At 53.8% G+C, this 19,464-nt stretch overlaps 1 protein-coding gene across 1 annotated transcript in view; it reads right to left on the reverse strand.

Annotated features, from left to right (window-relative positions):
* CEP128 (centrosomal protein 128) overlaps positions 1-19,464 on the reverse strand; it is a 231,396-nt gene that overhangs the window by 36,200 nt on the left and 175,732 nt on the right. Inside the window, exons 22-23 of the mRNA XM_075330946.1 lie at positions 7,111-7,188; positions 3,020-3,133 (exon numbers count right to left, since the gene is read on the reverse strand). Of these exons, the coding sequence (XP_075187061.1) occupies positions 3,020-3,133; positions 7,111-7,188 (192 nt within the window). The remainder of the gene's footprint in view (positions 1-3,019; positions 3,134-7,110; positions 7,189-19,464) is intronic.

Here is a 19,464-nt window from a genome sequence, read left to right on the forward strand (position 1 = left end):
ATCACAAAACCAGGGAGCTCTAGTCCTATGTGGAGAAGCAGTGACAGTGCGTGTGAGCTCCGCACCATTCCCTGCCTGGTAGAGCTCCGGCGGGTTCAGGTCATGTGGTCGCACATGCTCAGTAATGCGCCATTTCCTCTAGACTGTGGGATGAGTGGGGACTCCAGCAGCCGCCACTCGGGGATCAGACGATTTCGGATGGGAGGTAAAACAGTTTATTTATGGAGCAACCTCCAACATCTGAAAATTAGTTGTCACATTTAAAAAACGTAGACCCACAGGATATGCCGGAAACATCGGACGGACAGACGTGGGCCCCAAACAAGAGCGCGCACCTTACTCCCCTACACATGACTGGGTATTAGTGCGGGTGGGATGGGCTCTCTCCAATGTGCCCAGCTACAAGGACGGACAGTGGCAGACGAGAGACGGCAACCGGGCACTCGCTGCTTCTATTACATTAATGCTTCCATCCGGGGAAATCTACAGAAACCCTCGATGAGGACCAAAACGCAGAGAACAACAAAAGAGCTGCTCCCGCAAACAGAGTGCACCCACCATGTCTGGCACAGCCTCCCCTCCACGCCGGACACCGCTGCCCATTCACAACCAGCATGGCTACCCCTCCACGCCGGACACCGCTGCCCATTCACAACCAGCATGGCCGCCCTTCCACGCCAGACACTGCTGCCCATTCACAACCAGCATGGACGCCCCTCCACGCCGCACACCGCTGCCCATTCACAACCAGCATGGCCGCCCCTCCACGCCGCACACCGCTGCCCATTCACAACCAGCATGGCCGCCCCTCCACGCCGCACACCGCTGCCCATTCACAACCAGCATGGCCGCCCTTCCACGCCGGACACTGCTGCCCATTCACAACCATCATGGCCGCCCCTCCACGCCGCACACCGCTGCCCATTCACAACCAGCATGGCCTCCCCTCCACGCCGCACACCGCTGGCCATTCACAACCAGCATGGACGCCCCTCCACGCCGTACACCGCTGCCCATTCACAACCAGCATGGCCGCCCTTCCACGGCGCACACCGCTGGCCATTCACAACCAGCATGGACGCCCCTCCACGCCGCACACCGCTGCCCATTCACAACCAGCATGGCCGCCCTTCCACGCCGGACACCGCTGCCTATTCACAACCAGCATGGCTGCCCCTCCACGCCGCACACCGCTGCCCATTCACAACCAGCATGGCCGCCCTTCCACGCCGGACACCGCTGCCCATTCACAACCAGCATGGCCGCCCCTCCACGCCGCACACCGCTGCCCATTCACAACCAGCATAGCCGCCCCTCTACGCCGCACACCGCTGCCCATTCACAACCAGCATGGCCGCCCTTCCACGCCGCACACCGCTGCCCATTCACAACCAGCATGGCCGCCCTTCCACGCCAGACACTGCTGCCCATTCACAACCAGCATGGACGCCCCTCCACGCCGCACACCGCTGCCCATTCACAACCAGCATGGCCGCCCCTCCACGCCGCACACCGCTGCCCATTCACAACCAGCATGGCCGCCCCTCCACGCCGCACACCGCTGCCCATTCACAACCAGCATGGCCGCCCTTCCACGCCGGACACTGCTGCCCATTCACAACCATCATGGCCGCCCCTCCACGCCGCACACCGCTGCCCATTCACAACCAGCATGGCCTCCCCTCCACGCCGCACACCGCTGGCCATTCACAACCAGCATGGACGCCCCTCCACGCCGTACACCGCTGCCCATTCACAACCAGCATGGCCGCCCTTCCACGGCGCACACCGCTGGCCATTCACAACCAGCATGGACGCCCCTCCACGCCGCACACCGCTGCCCATTCACAACCAGCATGGCCGCCCTTCCACGCCGGACACCGCTGCCTATTCACAACCAGCATGGCTGCCCCTCCACGCCGCACACCGCTGCCCATTCACAACCAGCATGGCCGCCCTTCCACGCCGGACACCGCTGCCCATTCACAACCAGCATGGCCGCCCCTCCACGCCGCACACCGCTGCCCATTCACAACCAGCATAGCCGCCCCTCTACGCCGCACACCGCTGCCCATTCACAACCAGCATGGCCGCCCTTCCACGCCGCACACCGCTGGCCATTCACAACCAGCATGGACGCCCCTCCACGCCGCACACCGCTGCCCATTCACAACCAGCATGGCCGCCCCTCCACGCCTCACACCGCTGCCCATTCACAACCAGCATGGCCGCCCTTCCACGCCGCACACCGCTGGCCATTCACAGCCAGCATGGACGCCCCTCCACGCCGCACACCGCTGCCCATTCACAACCAGCATGGCCGCCCTTCCACGCCGGACACCGCTGCCCATTCACAACCAGCATGGCCGCCCCTCCACGCCGGACACCGCTGCCCATTCACAACCAGCACGGCCGCCCCTCCACGCCGCACACCGCTGCCCATTCACAACCAGCACGGCCGCCCCTCCACGCCGCACACCGCTGCCCATTCACAACCAGCACGGCCGCCCCTCCACGCCGCACACCGCTGCCCATTCACAACCAGCACAGCCGCCCCTCCACGCCGGACACAGTCGCCAATCCACATCCAGCATGGACGCCCCTCCACGGCAGACACCGCCACCCCTCCACCCTGGACGACATTGCTAATCCACATCCAGCATGGACGCCCCTCTACGCCAGACACCGCCATCCCTCCACACCGGACAACATCGCCACTCCAGCATGGCCGCCCCTCCACGCCAGACGACATCACCACTCCATTCCAGCATAGCTGCCCCTCCACGCCAGACACAACCGTCCCTCCATGCCAGAAACTGCCACCCCTCCACGCCGGACAACATCCCCACTCCACATCCAGCATGGCTGTCCCCCCACGACGGGCATGGCTGCCCCTCCTTGCCGGCCACCCCTTCATGTATTTGTACTTGGAAAGTCCTGTTACTAATGTGACCTTGAGGGACAGGGACCTGCGGACGCCTCACACAATACACTGTGGCCCGGGCTGAACCTTCATTACCCGATACTCCTGGATTCTGCGCTTGGAATCTTCCAGCTGCTGCTGCAGGGACCCAACAATCTCTCGGTACTGAGCGTAACGTTCCTCCATCACTTCTCTCTGGAGGTGTGAGTCCTATAAAGAGAAAGGGAAACCATGTCACAAAATTTCCAGGACAGGCAGCCCCTGCGGGAGAGAATGTGTAACTGTATCATCTCCTATACAGAATCAAGGAGGCCACAGCTCAGACTTAAGAACGTTCCCACAAGATGGGGCACTAGAGAAGAAGCCCTAATGCATTAAATAGGCATAAAGACAATGGAAAACAACAAGCTTTCCAGAAATGGAAGCTAAACACATCTTTCTACGCTGTGACCCCAAAAACTTGATGTGGGGGGGGGGTCCATGCAGCGAGAGCTCAAGTCCCCATACAGCACCACCAGCAAAAATGGAGACCACACAGTCACGTCTCTGCTCCCGCCTCTTCCTCGGCGTGGCTGGGTTTTTAAGTCCTTTTCTGATTTGTGATCTATTCACTTACACTTTTCGCCACGATTTCAGTACATTAATGAACGTGGAACATAAATCAATAATGACCTTCTTTGTTTTCACAAGAACGTGGCTTCCTTCTCTGTAGAGTCTTGGCAGGGGCCGTTACACGGCAGAGGTCTAGCGGGCTGTGGCAGCACCATGGTGGGGAGAATGTGGCTTCCTTCTCTGTAGAGGATTTGGCAGAGGCCGTTACATGGCAAAGGTCTAGCGGGCTGTGGCGGCACCTTGGTGTGGAGAACGTGGCTTCCTTTTATGTAGAGGTTTGGCGGAGGCTGTTACACTTCAGAGGTCTAGCGGGCTGTGGCGGCACCTTGGTGGGGAGAACGTGGCTTCCTTCTCTGTAGAATCTTGGCAGAGGCAGTTACACGGCAGAAATCAGCGGGCTGTGGCGGCACCTTGGTGGGGAGAACGTGGCTTCCTTCTCTGTAGAGGTTTGGCGGAGGCCGTTGCACAGCAGAGATCAGCGGGCTGCGGCGGCACCTGGTGGGGAGAACGTGGCTTCCTTCTCTGTAGAGGATTGGTGAAGGCCATTACACGGCAAAGATCAGCGGGCTGCGGCGGCACCTTGGTGGGGAGAACGTGGCTTCCTTCTCTGTAGAGTTTTGGCAGAGATCAGCGGGCTGTGGTGGCACCTTGGTGGGGAGAACGTGGCTTCCTTCTCTGTAGAGGATTGGTGAAAGGTGAAGGCCGTTACACGGCAGAGATCAGCGGGCTGTGGTGGCACCTTGGTGGGGAGAACGTGGCTTCCTTCTCTGTAGAGGATTGGTGAAAGGTGAAGGCCGTTACACGACAGATCAGCGGGCTGTGGTGGCACCTTGGTGGGGAGAACGTGGCTTCCTTCTCTGTAGAGGATTGGTGAAGGCCGTTACACGGCAGAGATCAGCGGGCTGTGGCGGCACCTTGGTGTGGAGAACGTGGCCTCCTTCTCTGTATAGATTACCCACACATTGGAACGATACATCCAGACTTACAGGATGTCAGGTTCGGGCCCCGTGGCTCACCCGTGGATGCCCACCATTGATGCATTCCTCTCCCCCTACAATACGCCTAATCTGGCCAAGTTAGACTGAAAGATCAGAATTTATCGGAGAAATGTTCCCGGCCTCTGGCGTGGAGCAGCAGCCGACAGGAATGATGTATTGTGCCGAGATGAAATATATTGGATTTCTTTGTCCTCATAAATGATTCTCTCGATTTTGGCCCGGTTTCTTGCACAATTACCGGAGGCAGAGGACGGAGTGTGCGCGAGTTGCGGTTAAATCTGCCGTCTTTTGTGATACACAGAGTGTAACCATGGCCGCACACCTGTTTCCCATTTCCATCACTCCGCACACATACCAACATATGGGACAACGTCCCCCCACCGCACTAATTGTACCGATAAAACAAACCCGCAGAGAAGAATCGAGCACATGGGCTGAAAGGACGTCCCTGCCCTGCCATCGATATCCATCCTAATCCCTCATTAATAACCCCCCGCCATTATCTGGGATTGTGTGCTCGGTGGTAAGGTCCACTACACAAATATGAAAGGAACGTCACAATGTGGCAGGTCTGGTGAGCAGGAGGCAGCTAATCCCAGGCCGGGGCGCGAGATGTGCTGAATGGAACAATGCATTTCTCAGAGCTGTGTCCGCACGTTCCCAGCACTCGGCGCTGGATGTATTCTCCCTCCACAGGACCCGATTGTGGCTGGAGGTCTGAGCTGCCCCATAGTGGAGCGCTGACACTGTAGCCCAAAGAATAGGACTCATTCATGCCAGCCCCATTCAGATCATTTTCTCAAGGTCGCTGCGTACAGTATTTCCGCCTTTGTTCCCTCACACCGGAATATTTCCTTAGATCAGTGAATACCAATGTCCTAGGGGTCTATTCAATACAACTGCACATTGTGAGCGCTCTGCCGTTTCTCAGCTCTTGGGGTCCAGAGATTAAAGGTAACAGCCTGGCGTCCCTGTGTTCTCTCCGCTGGAGCAGCCCTTTGTTACCGGGCCGGCGGATGCTCCACTGCACCATGGCCCGGACTCGCCCGGCGGATTAGGTGACTAGCCGTGACCCAAACTATCCGGATAGAAGGTGCCGGCGCATGCATTCACAGCAAAAGTGCTAGAAAGGACGCAGCCACATCAAGAAAACCAAAAAAAGCCACTTAGGCTAGGTTCACACAGGGACTTTTTGAAAAGGTTTTTTCAGCAACCAAACCACCAATTTGGCCAGGAAATAACCTGCGGTCTTGGCTCGGTTTGGCACTTCTTCATTGATTTGTATGAGTAGAAAACTGTGGAAAAATCACAGGAAAACAGCAGTACAAGCGGTGAAAGAACTGACATGCTCAATCTGTCATAAATGCACCAAAAACAATGGAGGAAGAGAAAACCGACAGGAAAACACCGCAGGCGTGTATGTGTGAGGCGTGTGTGTGTGGTGTGTGTATGGGGTATGTGTGTGTGTGTGTGTGTGTGTGTGTATGGGGGTGTGTATGGTATGTGTGTGTGTATGGGGGTGTGTGGTGTGAGGCGTGTGTGTGTATGGTGTGTGTATGTGTGGGGTGTGTATGGTGTGTGTATGTGTGGGGTGTGTATGGTGTGTGTATGTGTGGGGTGTGTGTATGGTGTGTGTATGTGTGTATGGGGGTGTGTGTGTGTGTGTATGGGGTATGAGGCGTGTGTGTGTATGGGGTGTGTGTGTGTGTATGTGTATGGGGGTATGTATGGTGTGTATGGGGTGTGTATGTGTGTGTGTATAGGGTGTGTGTATGTGGTGTGTGTGGTGTGTATGGGTGTGTATGGTGTGTGTGTGTATGGGGGGGTGTATGTGTGTGTGTGTATAGGATATGTGTGAGGAGTGTATGGGGTTTGTGTGTGTGTGTGTGTGTGTGTGTGTATGTGGTGTGTGTGAGGCGTGTGTGGTGTGTATGGGGTGTGTGTGTGTGAGGCGTGTGTGGTGTGTATGTGAGGCGTGTGTGGTGTGTATAAGGTGTGTGTGTAAGAGAGAAAAGAGACAGAGAGAGAAAAAAGAGAGTGTTAGTTTTAAAAACGCAGTTAAAACCCCCCTGTGTGAATATAGCCATACACTGCACCATTCTCCAGTACTGGAAAGACAGCCTGCAGTGTAAAGGAGGGAGGTGTCTGCGCTGGCTGACATCTCTTCGGGACCCGTGGGTCTCCCCAGCACGGCGCCCCCTTGTGGCGAGATTCGGCACAGCCCCCTCGATGGCAGCTGCGGCCTCATCTGACCACAATGTGTTAGTCCAGGATCAGGAGGAGAAATAAAAAAGCCAAGCTATTTCCAGTGTGAGCGTGATGTGATGGGGAGGCCCAGACTTGGTTTGGAGAACGCCGCAGTAAAAAAAGCGAAACATGCGTGCGACTGGAAGGGATTGATAAAACAATGCAGCAGCCGGGGCCATTCGACCAGATGGAAACCTCCATTCTTTACACTGCAGCAACAGAAATGGAAAAAAATAAATTGTTGGGTTGAAGCCTCAGTTAATAAACCAAGGATCAGCCACTGGCCGGACATCGCTGCCCCCTCTGGCGTCCGGTGCGGTTGGTACTCACACTCAGATCCTTCATGTCATCCAGGAGGCTCAGCTTCTCCGGAACAGATTCCAGGTGATCCAGGGCCATGCGGGTGCTCTGCAAGATCAAACACAAGAGGATCACCAAGACCACAATGTCCTCCGATCACACAGCGCTGAGGAGAAGCCGCGGGAAGTGTGGATCCATTATCACAAAGGGGGCAGTAAAGGGTAAAATGAGTCCGCGCTCATCCGGCCCAGAACCAGCTCCGTGCACCAATCTAACAGATGCTGCCGCTATCACCGCAGCCGCAGCAATTCACTCAAAAGCCAATCTAGCAGAATATGGAGCAATTACAAGATGGAAAACGATGGAGATTGTCAGAAATGATGAGCGAGCGGCGACAGCTTATGAAGAAGACGACGAATGCGGGAAGTGATGAGTGGAGGGAACACAAGGAGCTGCCAATAGTGCGGGGTCACATCCGTCTCCCAATATTCCCAGGGGGGCTGCCCACCCCTCCTAATATACACAGAAATTACACACACCCGGGGCCAGCACACTGACTGCAGCGGCTCAATCACCGAGGACTCCGTCATCTCACCAGGCTGTATGGAGCATATAGGCTGCGGCAGGTCACCGCTGACGCTCGGCTCAATCACTGCACACACCGTCATCTCACCAGGCTGTATGGAGCATATAGGGTGGGGCAGGTCACCGCCGACGCTCGGCTCAATCACCGCACACACCGTCATCTCACCAGGCTGTATGGAGCATATACGGTGGGGCAGGTCGTCGCCAGCGCTCGGCTCAATCATCTAGGCTCCGAATTACAGCTGAGAGGAGGTGAGAAGGCTTAATCACTCTCCCATCTGCATTGATATTCCCAGACTCCTTGAGCTCCCACCATAACCATTAATAGCCAGTCCCCTCCAGAGATCACACCGGACCCCCAGTGATCAGTGCAGCCCCCATGTCAGAGGACAGGATCAGTCAGTTGCACAGTCACAGAAGTGGCACGCAGGATACAGCCTATATTACACAATGTTACATGACTCCCCCCTCCCCATCACCACTCATGTCATCCGCACTGTGATTACAGAGGTGTATGGCAGATTTCCAGCCAGCCTGAGTTAGTCCACATCACGCCGTCCGAAGCATGGACTCGCTGGATGCAGTAATGCACTCCGGTATGATTAAAGGTTTGGATGTTTAAAGGCGTTATCTGTAACTTTAACATTCATGGCCTAATCCCCTTTCATCAATGTCTGATCGGAGGGGTGTAACACCCACCACCCCGAACTCCTCATTTACACAACTCCGCACCCCCAGGTACTGCACAAGCCCCCTCTATGAATCAATAAGGGGCGCACGTGCAGTACCTGGCCACAACCACCATTCTGCTGAGGGCACAAGACTATACTCAAAAAAGGACACAACAAACCAGAGGGGCACAGGTTTTTTGGAGCAATCACCATATTTTGGATTGTACTGGTCCAGAATGGCAGCAGAACATTTGGAGGGCCAGTCAGAAATATGGACTCTAAGCAGACAACGCCCAGCTCCGCCTCGCAGCAGACGACACCCGGCTTCCCCTTACAGCAGACGGCGCCCGACTCCCCCCCGCATCAGATGATGTTTGGTTCCCCCTCGCGGCAGACAACGATGGGATCAAGCTCGCAGCAGATGACGCTCGGCTCACGCTCGCAGCAGATGACGCTCTGCTCACGCTCGCAGCAGATGATGCTCATCTCACGCTCGCAGCAGATGACGCTCGGCTCACTCTCGCAGCAGATGACGCTCATCTCACGCTCGCAGCAGATGACGCTTGGCACACGCTTGCAGCAGATGAGGCCGCGCTCGCAGCTGACGACGCTTGGCACACGCTCGCAGCAGATGACGCTCGGCTCACGCTCGCAGCTGACGACGCTTGGCCCACGCTCTCAGCAGATGACGCTCGGCTCACGCTTGCAGCAGATGAGGACGCACTCGCAGAAAACGACACTCATCTTATGCTCGCAGCAGATGACGCTTGGCTCACGCTCGCAGCAGATGACGCTTGGCTCACGCTCGCAGCAGACGACGCTCAGCTCAAGCTCGCAGCAGACGATGCTCGGCTCACGCTCGCAGCAGTTGATGCTCGGCTCCCGATCGCAGCAGACGACGCTCAGCTCGCGCTCACAGCAGACGACGCTCAGCTCGCGCTCACAGCAGACGACGCTAGGCTCACGCTCGCAGCAGATGATGCTTGGCTCACGATCGCAGCAGACGACGCTCATCTCATGCTTGCAGCAGATGACGCTTGGCTCACGTTCGCAGCAGACGACGCTCGCAGCAGACGACGCTCGGCTCAAGCTCGCAGCAGACGACGCTCGGCTCACGCTCGCAGCAGCAGATGATGCTCGGCTCATGCTCGCAGCAGCAGATGATGCTCGGCTCACGCTTGCAGCAGACGACGCTCAGCTCGCACTCACAGCAGACGACGCTCAGCTCGCGCTCACAGCAGATGATGCTCGGCTCCCGATCGTAGCAGACGACGCTCAGCTCGCGCTCGCAGCAGATGACGCTCTGCTCACGCTCGCAGCAGATGACGCTCATCTCACGCTCGCAGCAGATGATGCTCTGCTCACGCTCGCAGTAGATGACGCTCGGCTCACGCTCGCAGCAGATGACGCTCATCTCACGCTCGCAGCAGATGACGCTCTGCTCACGCTCGCGGCAGATGACACTTGGCACACGCTTGCAGCAGATGAGGCCGCGCTCGCAGCTTACGACGCTTGGCACACGCTCGCAGCAGATGACGCTCGGCTCACGCTCGCAGCAGCAGATGATGCTCGGCTCACGCTCGCAGCAGCAGATGATGCTCGGCTCACGCTTGCAGCAGACGACGCTCAGCTCGCACTCACAGCAGACGACGCTGAGCTCGCGCTCACAGCAGATGATGCTCGGCTCCCGATCGCAGCAGACGACGCTCAGCTCCCGCTCACAGCAGACGACGCTCAGCTCGCACTCACAGCAGACGACGCAGAGCTCGCGCTCACAGCAGATGATGCTCGGCTCCCGATCTCAGCAGACGACGCTCAGCTCGCGCTCACAGCAGACGACGCTCAGCTCGCGCTCACAGCAGATGATGCTCAGCTCGCGCTCACAGCAGACGACGCTCAGCTCGCGCTCACAGCAGACGACGCTCAGCTCGCGCTCACAGCAGACGACGCTCAGCTCACGCTCGCAGCAGATGACGCTTGGCTCACGATCGCAGCAGACGACGCTCATCTCATGCTTGCAGCAGATGACGCTTGGCTCACGTTCGCAGCAGACGACGCTCGCAGCAGACGACGCTCGGCTCAAGCTCGCAGCAGACGACGCTCGGCTCACGCTCGCAGCAGCAGATGATGCTCGGCTCACGCTCGCAGCAGCAGATGATGCTCGGCTCACGCTTGCAGCAGACGACGCTCAGCTCGCACTCACAGCAGACGACGCTGAGCTCGCGCTCACAGCAGATGATGCTCGGCTCCCGATCGCAGCAGACGACGCTCAGCTCGCGCTCACAGCAGATGACGCTCAGCTCGCACTCACAGCAGACGACGCAGAGCTCGCGCTCACAGCAGATGATGCTCGGCTCCCGATCTCAGCAGACGACGCTCAGCTCGCGCTCACAGCAGACGACGCTCAGCTCGCGCTCACAGCAGATGACGCTCAGCTCGCGCTCACAGCAGACGACGCTCAGCTCGCGCTCACAGCAGACGACGCTCAGCTCGCGCTCACAGCAGACGACGCTCAGCTCGCGCTCACAGCAGACGACGCTCAGCTCGCGCTCACAGCAGATGATGCTTGGCTCACGATTGCAGCAGACGGCGCTCGGCTCGTAGCAGAGTCATTTTTTCCTCTGCCAGTTGGAGAACAGAACATGAACAGCACCAATGAGATGCCTTCTTCATTGTCTTGAGTACAATCCCGGGAGAGGAGATGGCAGATAAAGCTTCCAATCACCGGCCTGTCATCAGGAACCAGGGAGCCTTTAGTAATTCCCCGCTGCGGCTGCCACTGTCCTTTCAGAAGATCTGATTTTTGTCAAGCAGTTTGTTACTTCAAATACAAAGTGTCAAAGTAACTTAACACTTAATCTGTCAGCTGCTTCCAGTCTGGAGATAAACCCAGGAACAAAGAAATAAGAAATTATACCCAGAAGGATGAGATTACATTACAAGTGCTCAGGAGCCAACCGAGTCCTCCCAGAAAAATCTGCCTCCGCCGAGGCTCCCTGGTGCCGAGAGTCTGAAATACTGAACCCCTCCAGAACTTACAGCCGCGGAGCACACTGAGGATTTATAGCAAAGTCCGGCAGAACACACGGTAATATTAAGGGTACTTTCACACTTGCGTTTATTTCCTTCCGTTACAATCCGCCCTTTTGGAAAACAGCGGAATCCGTTAACGGATTCCGCTGTTTCCCATAGACTTGTATGGGAAAGGACCTGCGTTGCTTCCGCTGGGCGACGCTCCGTTGCTTCCGCCCAGCGGGAGGAACGCAGCATGTAACGTTATTTTGAGGAGCGGAATCCTCTGGATTCCACTGCGCATGCTCTTTTTTTTTTTTTTTTTTTTAAATCAAACTTTATTTTGGCTCGCGGTGGCCGAATGTTCAGCTGAGCGCCCGGCCGTCGGCAAGCGACAGCGCTCAGCTGAGCGACCGGCCACCGGCATGCCCGGCCGCCGGCAAGTCACAGCGCTCAGCTGAGCGCCTGCCCGCTGGCATGCCCGGCCGCCGGCAAGTGACAGCGCTCAGCTGAGCGCCCGCCCGCCGGCATGCCCGGGAGCCGGCAAGTGACAGCGCTCAGCTGATCACCCGGCGGCCGGCTGCAGGGAGCGATCAGCTGATCACCCGGCGGCCGGCTGCAGGGAGCGATCAGCTGATCACCTGGCGGCCGGCTACTGGGAGCGATCAGCTGATCACCCGGCGGCCGGCTGCAGGGAGCAATCAGCTGATCACCCGGCGGCCGGCTACTGGGATCGATCAGCTGATCACCCAGCGGCCGGCTGCAGGGAGCAATCAGCTGATCACCCGGCGGCCGGCTACTGGGAGCGATCAGCTGATCATTTACAATAGTCTGCCGCTGGTAAAACTGTAAAAAAAATAAAAAAAAAAAATAAAAACGAATTGCGTTGTTTTGCAGCATCCGTTGCATCCGTTACACAACGCAATGCAACGGATACCGTTCAACGCAAGTGTGAAAGTACCCTAAGACGTAGAGTTCTCCACCATGGCACGTGCTCCACAGAGAGGACTTGACAAGTACAAGGATTTCGGGGACTTGACTTCAGATTAGACAAAGACTTGGGGCCAAGTTCATCATTAGGGACATTTTTAAAGTCACTTTTTCACCTTGAGTTGATGTTTTTTTTGGTGCCTTAGAAACAACGCACACGGTTTAGAATTTTGGCACAAAAAAAAAAAAAACAAAACACCCACATTCTTCATTTTTGTCTTTAATGGGAGGCGGTCAACCCTTCATGCTGGACAGGTAAATAGGGGATCGATAAAAATGCAGGACATTTCAGTGGTACAGTGCTTCACAATGGTATTGTACGCAAATGCAAGTAAGGGGGCTTCAGCAACAGTAAGGCCCCCTCAAGTAGGAGGGGAGGAGTCCTGCGAGGAAAATCTGCATATTCCCAGTGCATTGTGGGATAAGCAAAGAATCTCCGCAAACTCAAGGAGCATTGGGTTTTGGACGTCCAGCTGAAAGGAAGACTTCTGAAAACCGCGCGCCTGAATTATTGCCAAGTCTTTGCCTGCTTTCACATCTACAGATTAAGAACATGGAAGAGGCCAGGAGCCATTTGGTGAGCTGCATTTCATGCTACATGTTCAGACTTACCAGTGGAGCAGCGAAAGTTCACCTGCCAGAAATGCAAGCTTGTGTCCCTGTTGGAGGAGAAGCTACAAAGTCTTAACAGAGAATAGCTACATTGAAAACTATTAAGGAAGGTGAGGAGTTCTTAGACAGAGCAGAAGTATCTCTTCAGAATACAGAAAGAGAACACATTTGTCATGCACCTAAAGAACCAGAGGAATGGAAGCCTGTGACCCCGAGAAGCAGGAGGATCGGGGGACAGTCAGCACCCATACCTCTCAGGAACCAGTACCAGGCACTCACGCACGAGAACGATGATCCAACACATCAAGATAAGACTTTGCTCACAAAGAACTTCCCTGAAAGCACTCAGAGTCCTCTTTGATGGAGAAAGAAAAACGTTGAGAAGAAGAAACGGAGAGTGGTGGTCGTGGGGCATTCACTATTGAGAGGAACAGAGGCCGTCATCTGTAGACCGGATATGACCTCAAGAGATATGTGCTGTCTTCCAGGAGCAAAAATCAAAGATGTGTCTGACAGGATATCGGGACTCTTCAGACCAACAGATGACCACTCAGTCCTGCTACTACATGTGGGGACAAACGACACTGCAAGAAACGAGCTGGAAACCATCTGCAGTGAGTTTGAAGACTAAAGCGGGCTTTACACGCTACGACATCGCTCAACTGATCTCGTTGGGGTCACGGATTTGGTAACGCACATCCGGTCGCTTTAGCGATGCCGTTGCGTGTGACACCTATGAGCGATTTTGCATCGTTGCAAAAACGTGCAAAATCGCTTATCGGTGACATGGGGGTCCATTCTCAAATATCGTTACTGCAGCAGTAATGAGGTTGTTCCCCGTTCCTGCGGCAGTACAGATCGCTCCGTGTGACACCACAGGAACGAGGAACCTCTCCTTACCTGCCTCCCGGCCTCTATGCGGAAGGAAGGAGGTGGGCGGGATGTTACGTCCCGCTCATCTCCGCCCCTCCGCTTCTATTGGGCGGCGGTTCAGTGACGCTGCTGTGACATCGCTGTGACGCTGAACGAACCGCCCCCTTAGAAAGGAGGCGGTTCGCCGGTCACAGCGACGTCGCAGGGAAGGTAAGTCCGTGTGACGGATCCGGGCGATGTTGTGCGACACGGGCAGCGATTGGCCCGTGTCGCACGACCGATGGGGGCGGGTACCCACGCTAGCGATATCGGTACAGATATCGCAGTGTGTAAAGCGGCCTTTAGGCAAGAAAGTGAAAGAACTGGGAGCGCAGGCGTCTTCTCATCCATCCTTCCAGTAGATGGTCGTGGAACAAGGAGGTGGAACAAGATTCTACAGTTGAACAACTGGCTACGTCGATGATGCCGTCAACAAAGATTCGGATTTCTGGATCACGGAGTGAATTACCTGTATGATGGACTACTTGCTAAAGATGGGCTGCACCTTACCAAGACTGGAAAACACATATTCAGAAATCGCCTTGCTACACTCAAGAGAGCTTTAAACTAGAACAGCGTGGGAAGGGAAGAAAAAGGCCAGGGAAAGCCATAAAGGTGACAAATACTACTGACAACTCTGCTGCTAGAAATGGAAAAGAAGAACTAAAACATAAAATCAGAATTATGAAAATATGGGGGTAAGAAAAAACAATCACAAACTAAAATGTTTTTATACAAATCAACAGAGCATCAGCAACAAACAAGGAGAATGGAGTTACTAACTCAGGAAAGGAAATATGATGTCTCTGGCATCACTGAGACTTGGTGGAACGATCCACACATGACTGGAATACAAGGCTGGAAGGATACAACTTATGTGCAAGACACAAACCTAATAAACCAGGAGGAGTCGCATTGTATGTTAGACAATCCTATATCTGCACAGAGATTGACACTTCAGAGACTGGGAGTTCTGTGGAAGTTGTAAGAATACAAGGAGAAAACCAGGGAAAGACACCATTATAGGCGAGTACTACAGGCCGCCTCAACAAGCCGAGGATATGGATGAACTCTTTATATATCAGATGACCAACTTCACAAGAAAATATGATGTTGTGATCATGGGAGATGTCAACTATCCAGACATTGGACATATGTTACTGACAACTTTATCTTCCAAAAGGTAGAGGAGAAAACAAGGAGATCTTCTACCTAGGATCTAATCCTTACAAACAGGGAGGAAATGGTTGAGGAGGTAAGGGTGGCTGGGCCCTGGGAAGCAGCGACCATGCCATCATAGAGGAGGTAAGGGTGGCTGGGACCCCGGGAAGCAGTGACCATGCTATCATAGAGGAGGTAAGGGTGGCTGGGCCCTGGGAAGCAGCGACCATGCCATCATTGGAGGTAAGGGTGGCTGGGACCCTGGGAAGCAGTGACCATGCTATCATAGAGGAGGTAAGGGTGGCTGGGACCCTGGGAAGCAGTGACCATGCTATCATAGAGGAGGTAAGGGTGGCTGGGCCCTGGGAAGCAGCGACCATGCCATCATAGGAGGTAAGGGTGGCTGGGACCCCGGGAAGCAGTGACCATGCTATCATAGAGGAAGTAAGGGTGGCTGGGACCCTGGGAAGCAGTGACCATGCTATCATAGAGGAGGTAAGGGTGGCTGGGACCCTGGGAAGCAGTGACCATGCTATCATAGAGGAGGTAAGGGTGGCTGGGACCCTGGGAAGCAATGACCATGCTATCATAGAGGAGGTAAGGGTGGCTGGACCCTGGGAAGCAGTGACCATGCTATCATAGAGGAGGTAAGGGTGGCTGGACCCTGGGAAGCAGTGACCATGCTATCATAGAGGAGGTAAGGGTGGCTGGGACCCTGGGAAGCAGTGACCATGCTATCATAGAGGAGGTAAGGGTGGCTGGACCCCGGGAAGCAGTGACCATGCTATCAGAGGAGGTAAGGGTGGCTGGGACCCTGGGAAGCAGTGACCATGCTATCATAGAGGAGGTAAGGGTGGCTGGGACCCCGGGAAGCAGTGACCATGCTATCATAGAGGAGGTAAGGGTGGCTGGACCCTGGGAAGCAGTGACCGTGCTATCATAGAGGAGGTAAGGGTGGCTGGGACCCTGGGAAGCAGTGACCATGCTATCATAGAGGAGGTAAGGGTGGCTGGGACCCTGGGAAGCAGTGACCATGCTATCATAGAGGAGGTAAGGATGGCTGGGACCCTGGGAAGCAATGACCATGCTATCATAGAGGAGGTAAGGGTGGCTGGGCCCTGAGAAGCAGCGATCATGCTATCATAGAGGAGGTAAGGGTGGCTGGGACCCCGGGAAGCAGTGACTATGCTATCATAAAGGAGGTAAGGGTGGCTGGGACCCTGGGATGCAGTGACCATGCTATCATAGAGGAGGTAAGGGTGGCTGGGACCCCGGGAAGCAGTGACCATGCTATCATAGAGGAGGTAAGGGTGGCTGGGACCCTGGAAAGCAGTGACGATGCTATCATAAAGGAGGTAAGGGTGGCTGGGACCCTGGGAAGCAATGACCATGCTATCATAGAGGAGGTAAGGGTGGCTGGGCCCTGAGAAGCAGCGATCATGCTATCATAGAGGAGGTAAGGGTAGCTGGGACCACGGGAAGCAGTGACTATGCTATCATAAAGGAGGTAAGGGTGGCTGGGACCCTGGGATGCAGTGACCATGCTATCATAGAGGAGGTAAGGGTGGCTGGGACCCCGGGAAGCAGTGACCATGCTATCATAGAGGAGGTAAGGGTGGCTGGGACCCTGGAAAGCAGTGACCATGCTATCATAGAGGAGGTAAGGGTGGCTGGGACCCTGGGAAGCAGTGACCATGCTATCATAGAGGAGGTAAGGGTGACTGGGACCCTGGGAAGCAGCGACCCTGCTATCATAGAGGAGGTAAGGGTGGCTGGGACCCTGGGAAGCAGCGACCCTGCTATCATAGAGTTTTGGATAACTAGAGGTGGAAGACCGGTGAAAACTCAGACTTCAAGGCTGGATTTCAGAAAGGCAGATTTTAAGGGACTCAGAAAGAGGATAGCAGGGATTCAATGGCCGTATGTCCTTAAGGACAGAAATGTCCAGGAAGGATGGGACATCTTGAAAAATGAGATTCTCAAAGCGCAATTGTTAACAATCCCTAAAAGAGGAAAAAATAAGAAACATTTAAGGAAATCAGGATGGATGAACACAGAACTTAAACGCATGCTGAAAAGGAAGAAATAAATGTTTATTAAATGGAAAGAGGGCGGCAAATCTAAAGAATATAGCACAGTCTGCAAAACCTGCAGGGCACACATCAGATTAGCCAGAGCTGATAATGAAATAAGGCAGCAAGAGATGTCAAAAGCAATAAAAAAGGATTTTGGACCTATGTCAAAAATAAAATAAAAGTCAAAGATGTTATAGGAATTTTACAGGATGAAAATGGTGAAGTTGTAAAAAATGATGTTGAGAAGGAAGAACTTTTAAATTGTTATTTTGCATCTGTTTTCTTTGAAAAGGTAAAAGTAAAATCAACTGATCTTCACCGTTCTGTTGTAGGATTTGAAGAATCCAGGCCATCAATAAACAAAGAGATAGTGAGGGAATACTTAGCTAACATTAATGAATTCAAGTCGCCAGGTCCAGATGAATTACACCCCAGAGTACTGAAGGAGTTAGCAGAGGAAATATTACAACCACTCTTCATAATTTTTGAAAATTCTTGGAGAACAGGAGAAGTTCCAGAAGACTGGAGAAGAGCAAATGTTGTCCCTATCTTCAAAAAAAGGGGAAGAAGGTGGACCCAGGGAACTATAGGCCTGTGAGCCCGACTTCCATACCAGGACAGATCTTGGAACAAATTATTAAACAACATTTATGCAAGTACCTGGATGAGAATGAAGTGATTAACTAGAGCCAGCATGGGTTTGTAACTAATAAGTCATGTCAGACTAACTTAATTGCCTTCTATGACAAAATCACTGACTGGGTGGATCAGGGAAATGCAGTAGAGATAGTATATCTTGACAAAGTATCTCATACAATCCTTATTGAAAAAATGACCAAGTGTGGAATGGACAAGGCAACTGTTAGATGGATTCGTAACTGGCTTAGTGATCGGAGTCAAAGAGTGGTCATAAATGGCTGCACATCCAGTTGGAAGACTGTCTCAAGTGGGGTACCACAGGGCTCTGTCCTGGGCCCAGTGTTGTTCAACATCTTTATCAATGATTTAGATGAAGGTATTAAGGGTAAACTGATTAAATTTGCTGATGACACAAAGCTCGGAGGAATAGCTAATACTAGAGAAGAGAGAGGATTCAACAAGATCTTAACAAGCTGGAACAGTGGACAGTAACTAATAGAATGGTTTATAACAGGGAGAAATGCAAAGTCCTACATCTTGGCAAGAATAATGAAATGAGCATATACAGCATGGGAGGAATAGCGCTATCCAACAGCATGTGTGACATATACAGCATGGGAGGAATGGAGCTATCCAACAGCATGTGTTAAAAAGACTTATGCCTGCTTTACACGCTTCAATAGATCTTTCAATCCGTCGTTGGGGTCAAGTTGTAAGTGACGCACATCCGGCATCGTTCGTGACGTATTTGCGTGTGACACCTACGTGCGATCAAGATTGAACACAAATCCGGTGATTGCATACACGTCGTTTATTCCTCATACATTGGACATTTTGTTGTACGAACCTAGTCAGTTGAAACGTGTGACATCCCCCATACATTAGATGCGACAGTTCTGGGACTGTACCCGGCTCTTCCTGATTTGCCCTGGTGCTTGGGCAATCGGGGTAATAAGGAGTTAATGGCCGCCCATAGCTGCCAATAACTCCTAGATTAATCATGTCAGGCGTCTCCCCGAGATACCTTCCATGATTAATCTGTAAGTGACAGTAAAAAAACACACACCCGAAAAAATCCTTTATTAGAAATAAAAAACACAAACAAATACCCTCGTTCACCACTTTAATCTGCCCGAAAAAGCCCTCCATGTCCGGCGTAATCCAGGATGGTCCAGCGTCGCTTCCAGCTCTGCTGCATGAAGGTGACAGGAGCTGCAGAAGACACCGCCGCTCCTGACAGCTCCATGCAGCTAATGAAGGGAATAGCGTGATCAGCTGAGCTGTCACTGAGGTTACCCGCTGTCACTGGATACTGCGGTGGCCGCGGGCAACCTCAGTGACAGCTCAGCTGATCGCGCGGCTGTCTTCAGTTGCTGCATGGAGCTGTCAGGAGCGGCGGTGTCTTCTGCAGCTCCGGTCACCTCCATGCAGCAGAGCTGGAAGCGACGCTGGACCATCCTGGATTACGCTGGACATGGAGGGCTTTTTCGGGCTGATTAAAGTGGTGAACGAGGGTATATGTTTGTGTTTTTTATTTCTAATAAAGGATTTTTCAGGTGTGTGTGTATATTTACTGTCACTTACAGATTAATCATGGAAGGTATCTCGGTGAGACGCCTGACATGATTAATTTAGGATTTAGTGGCAGCTATGGGCTGCTGCCATAAACTCCTTATTACCCCGATTGCCAAAGCACCAGGGCAAATCGGGAAGAGCCGGGTACAGTC

The sequence above is a fragment of the Anomaloglossus baeobatrachus genome, chromosome 12 (assembly GCF_048569485.1).
Source record: "Anomaloglossus baeobatrachus isolate aAnoBae1 chromosome 12, aAnoBae1.hap1, whole genome shotgun sequence".
Classification (NCBI taxonomy): Eukaryota; Metazoa; Chordata; class Amphibia; order Anura; family Aromobatidae; genus Anomaloglossus; species Anomaloglossus baeobatrachus.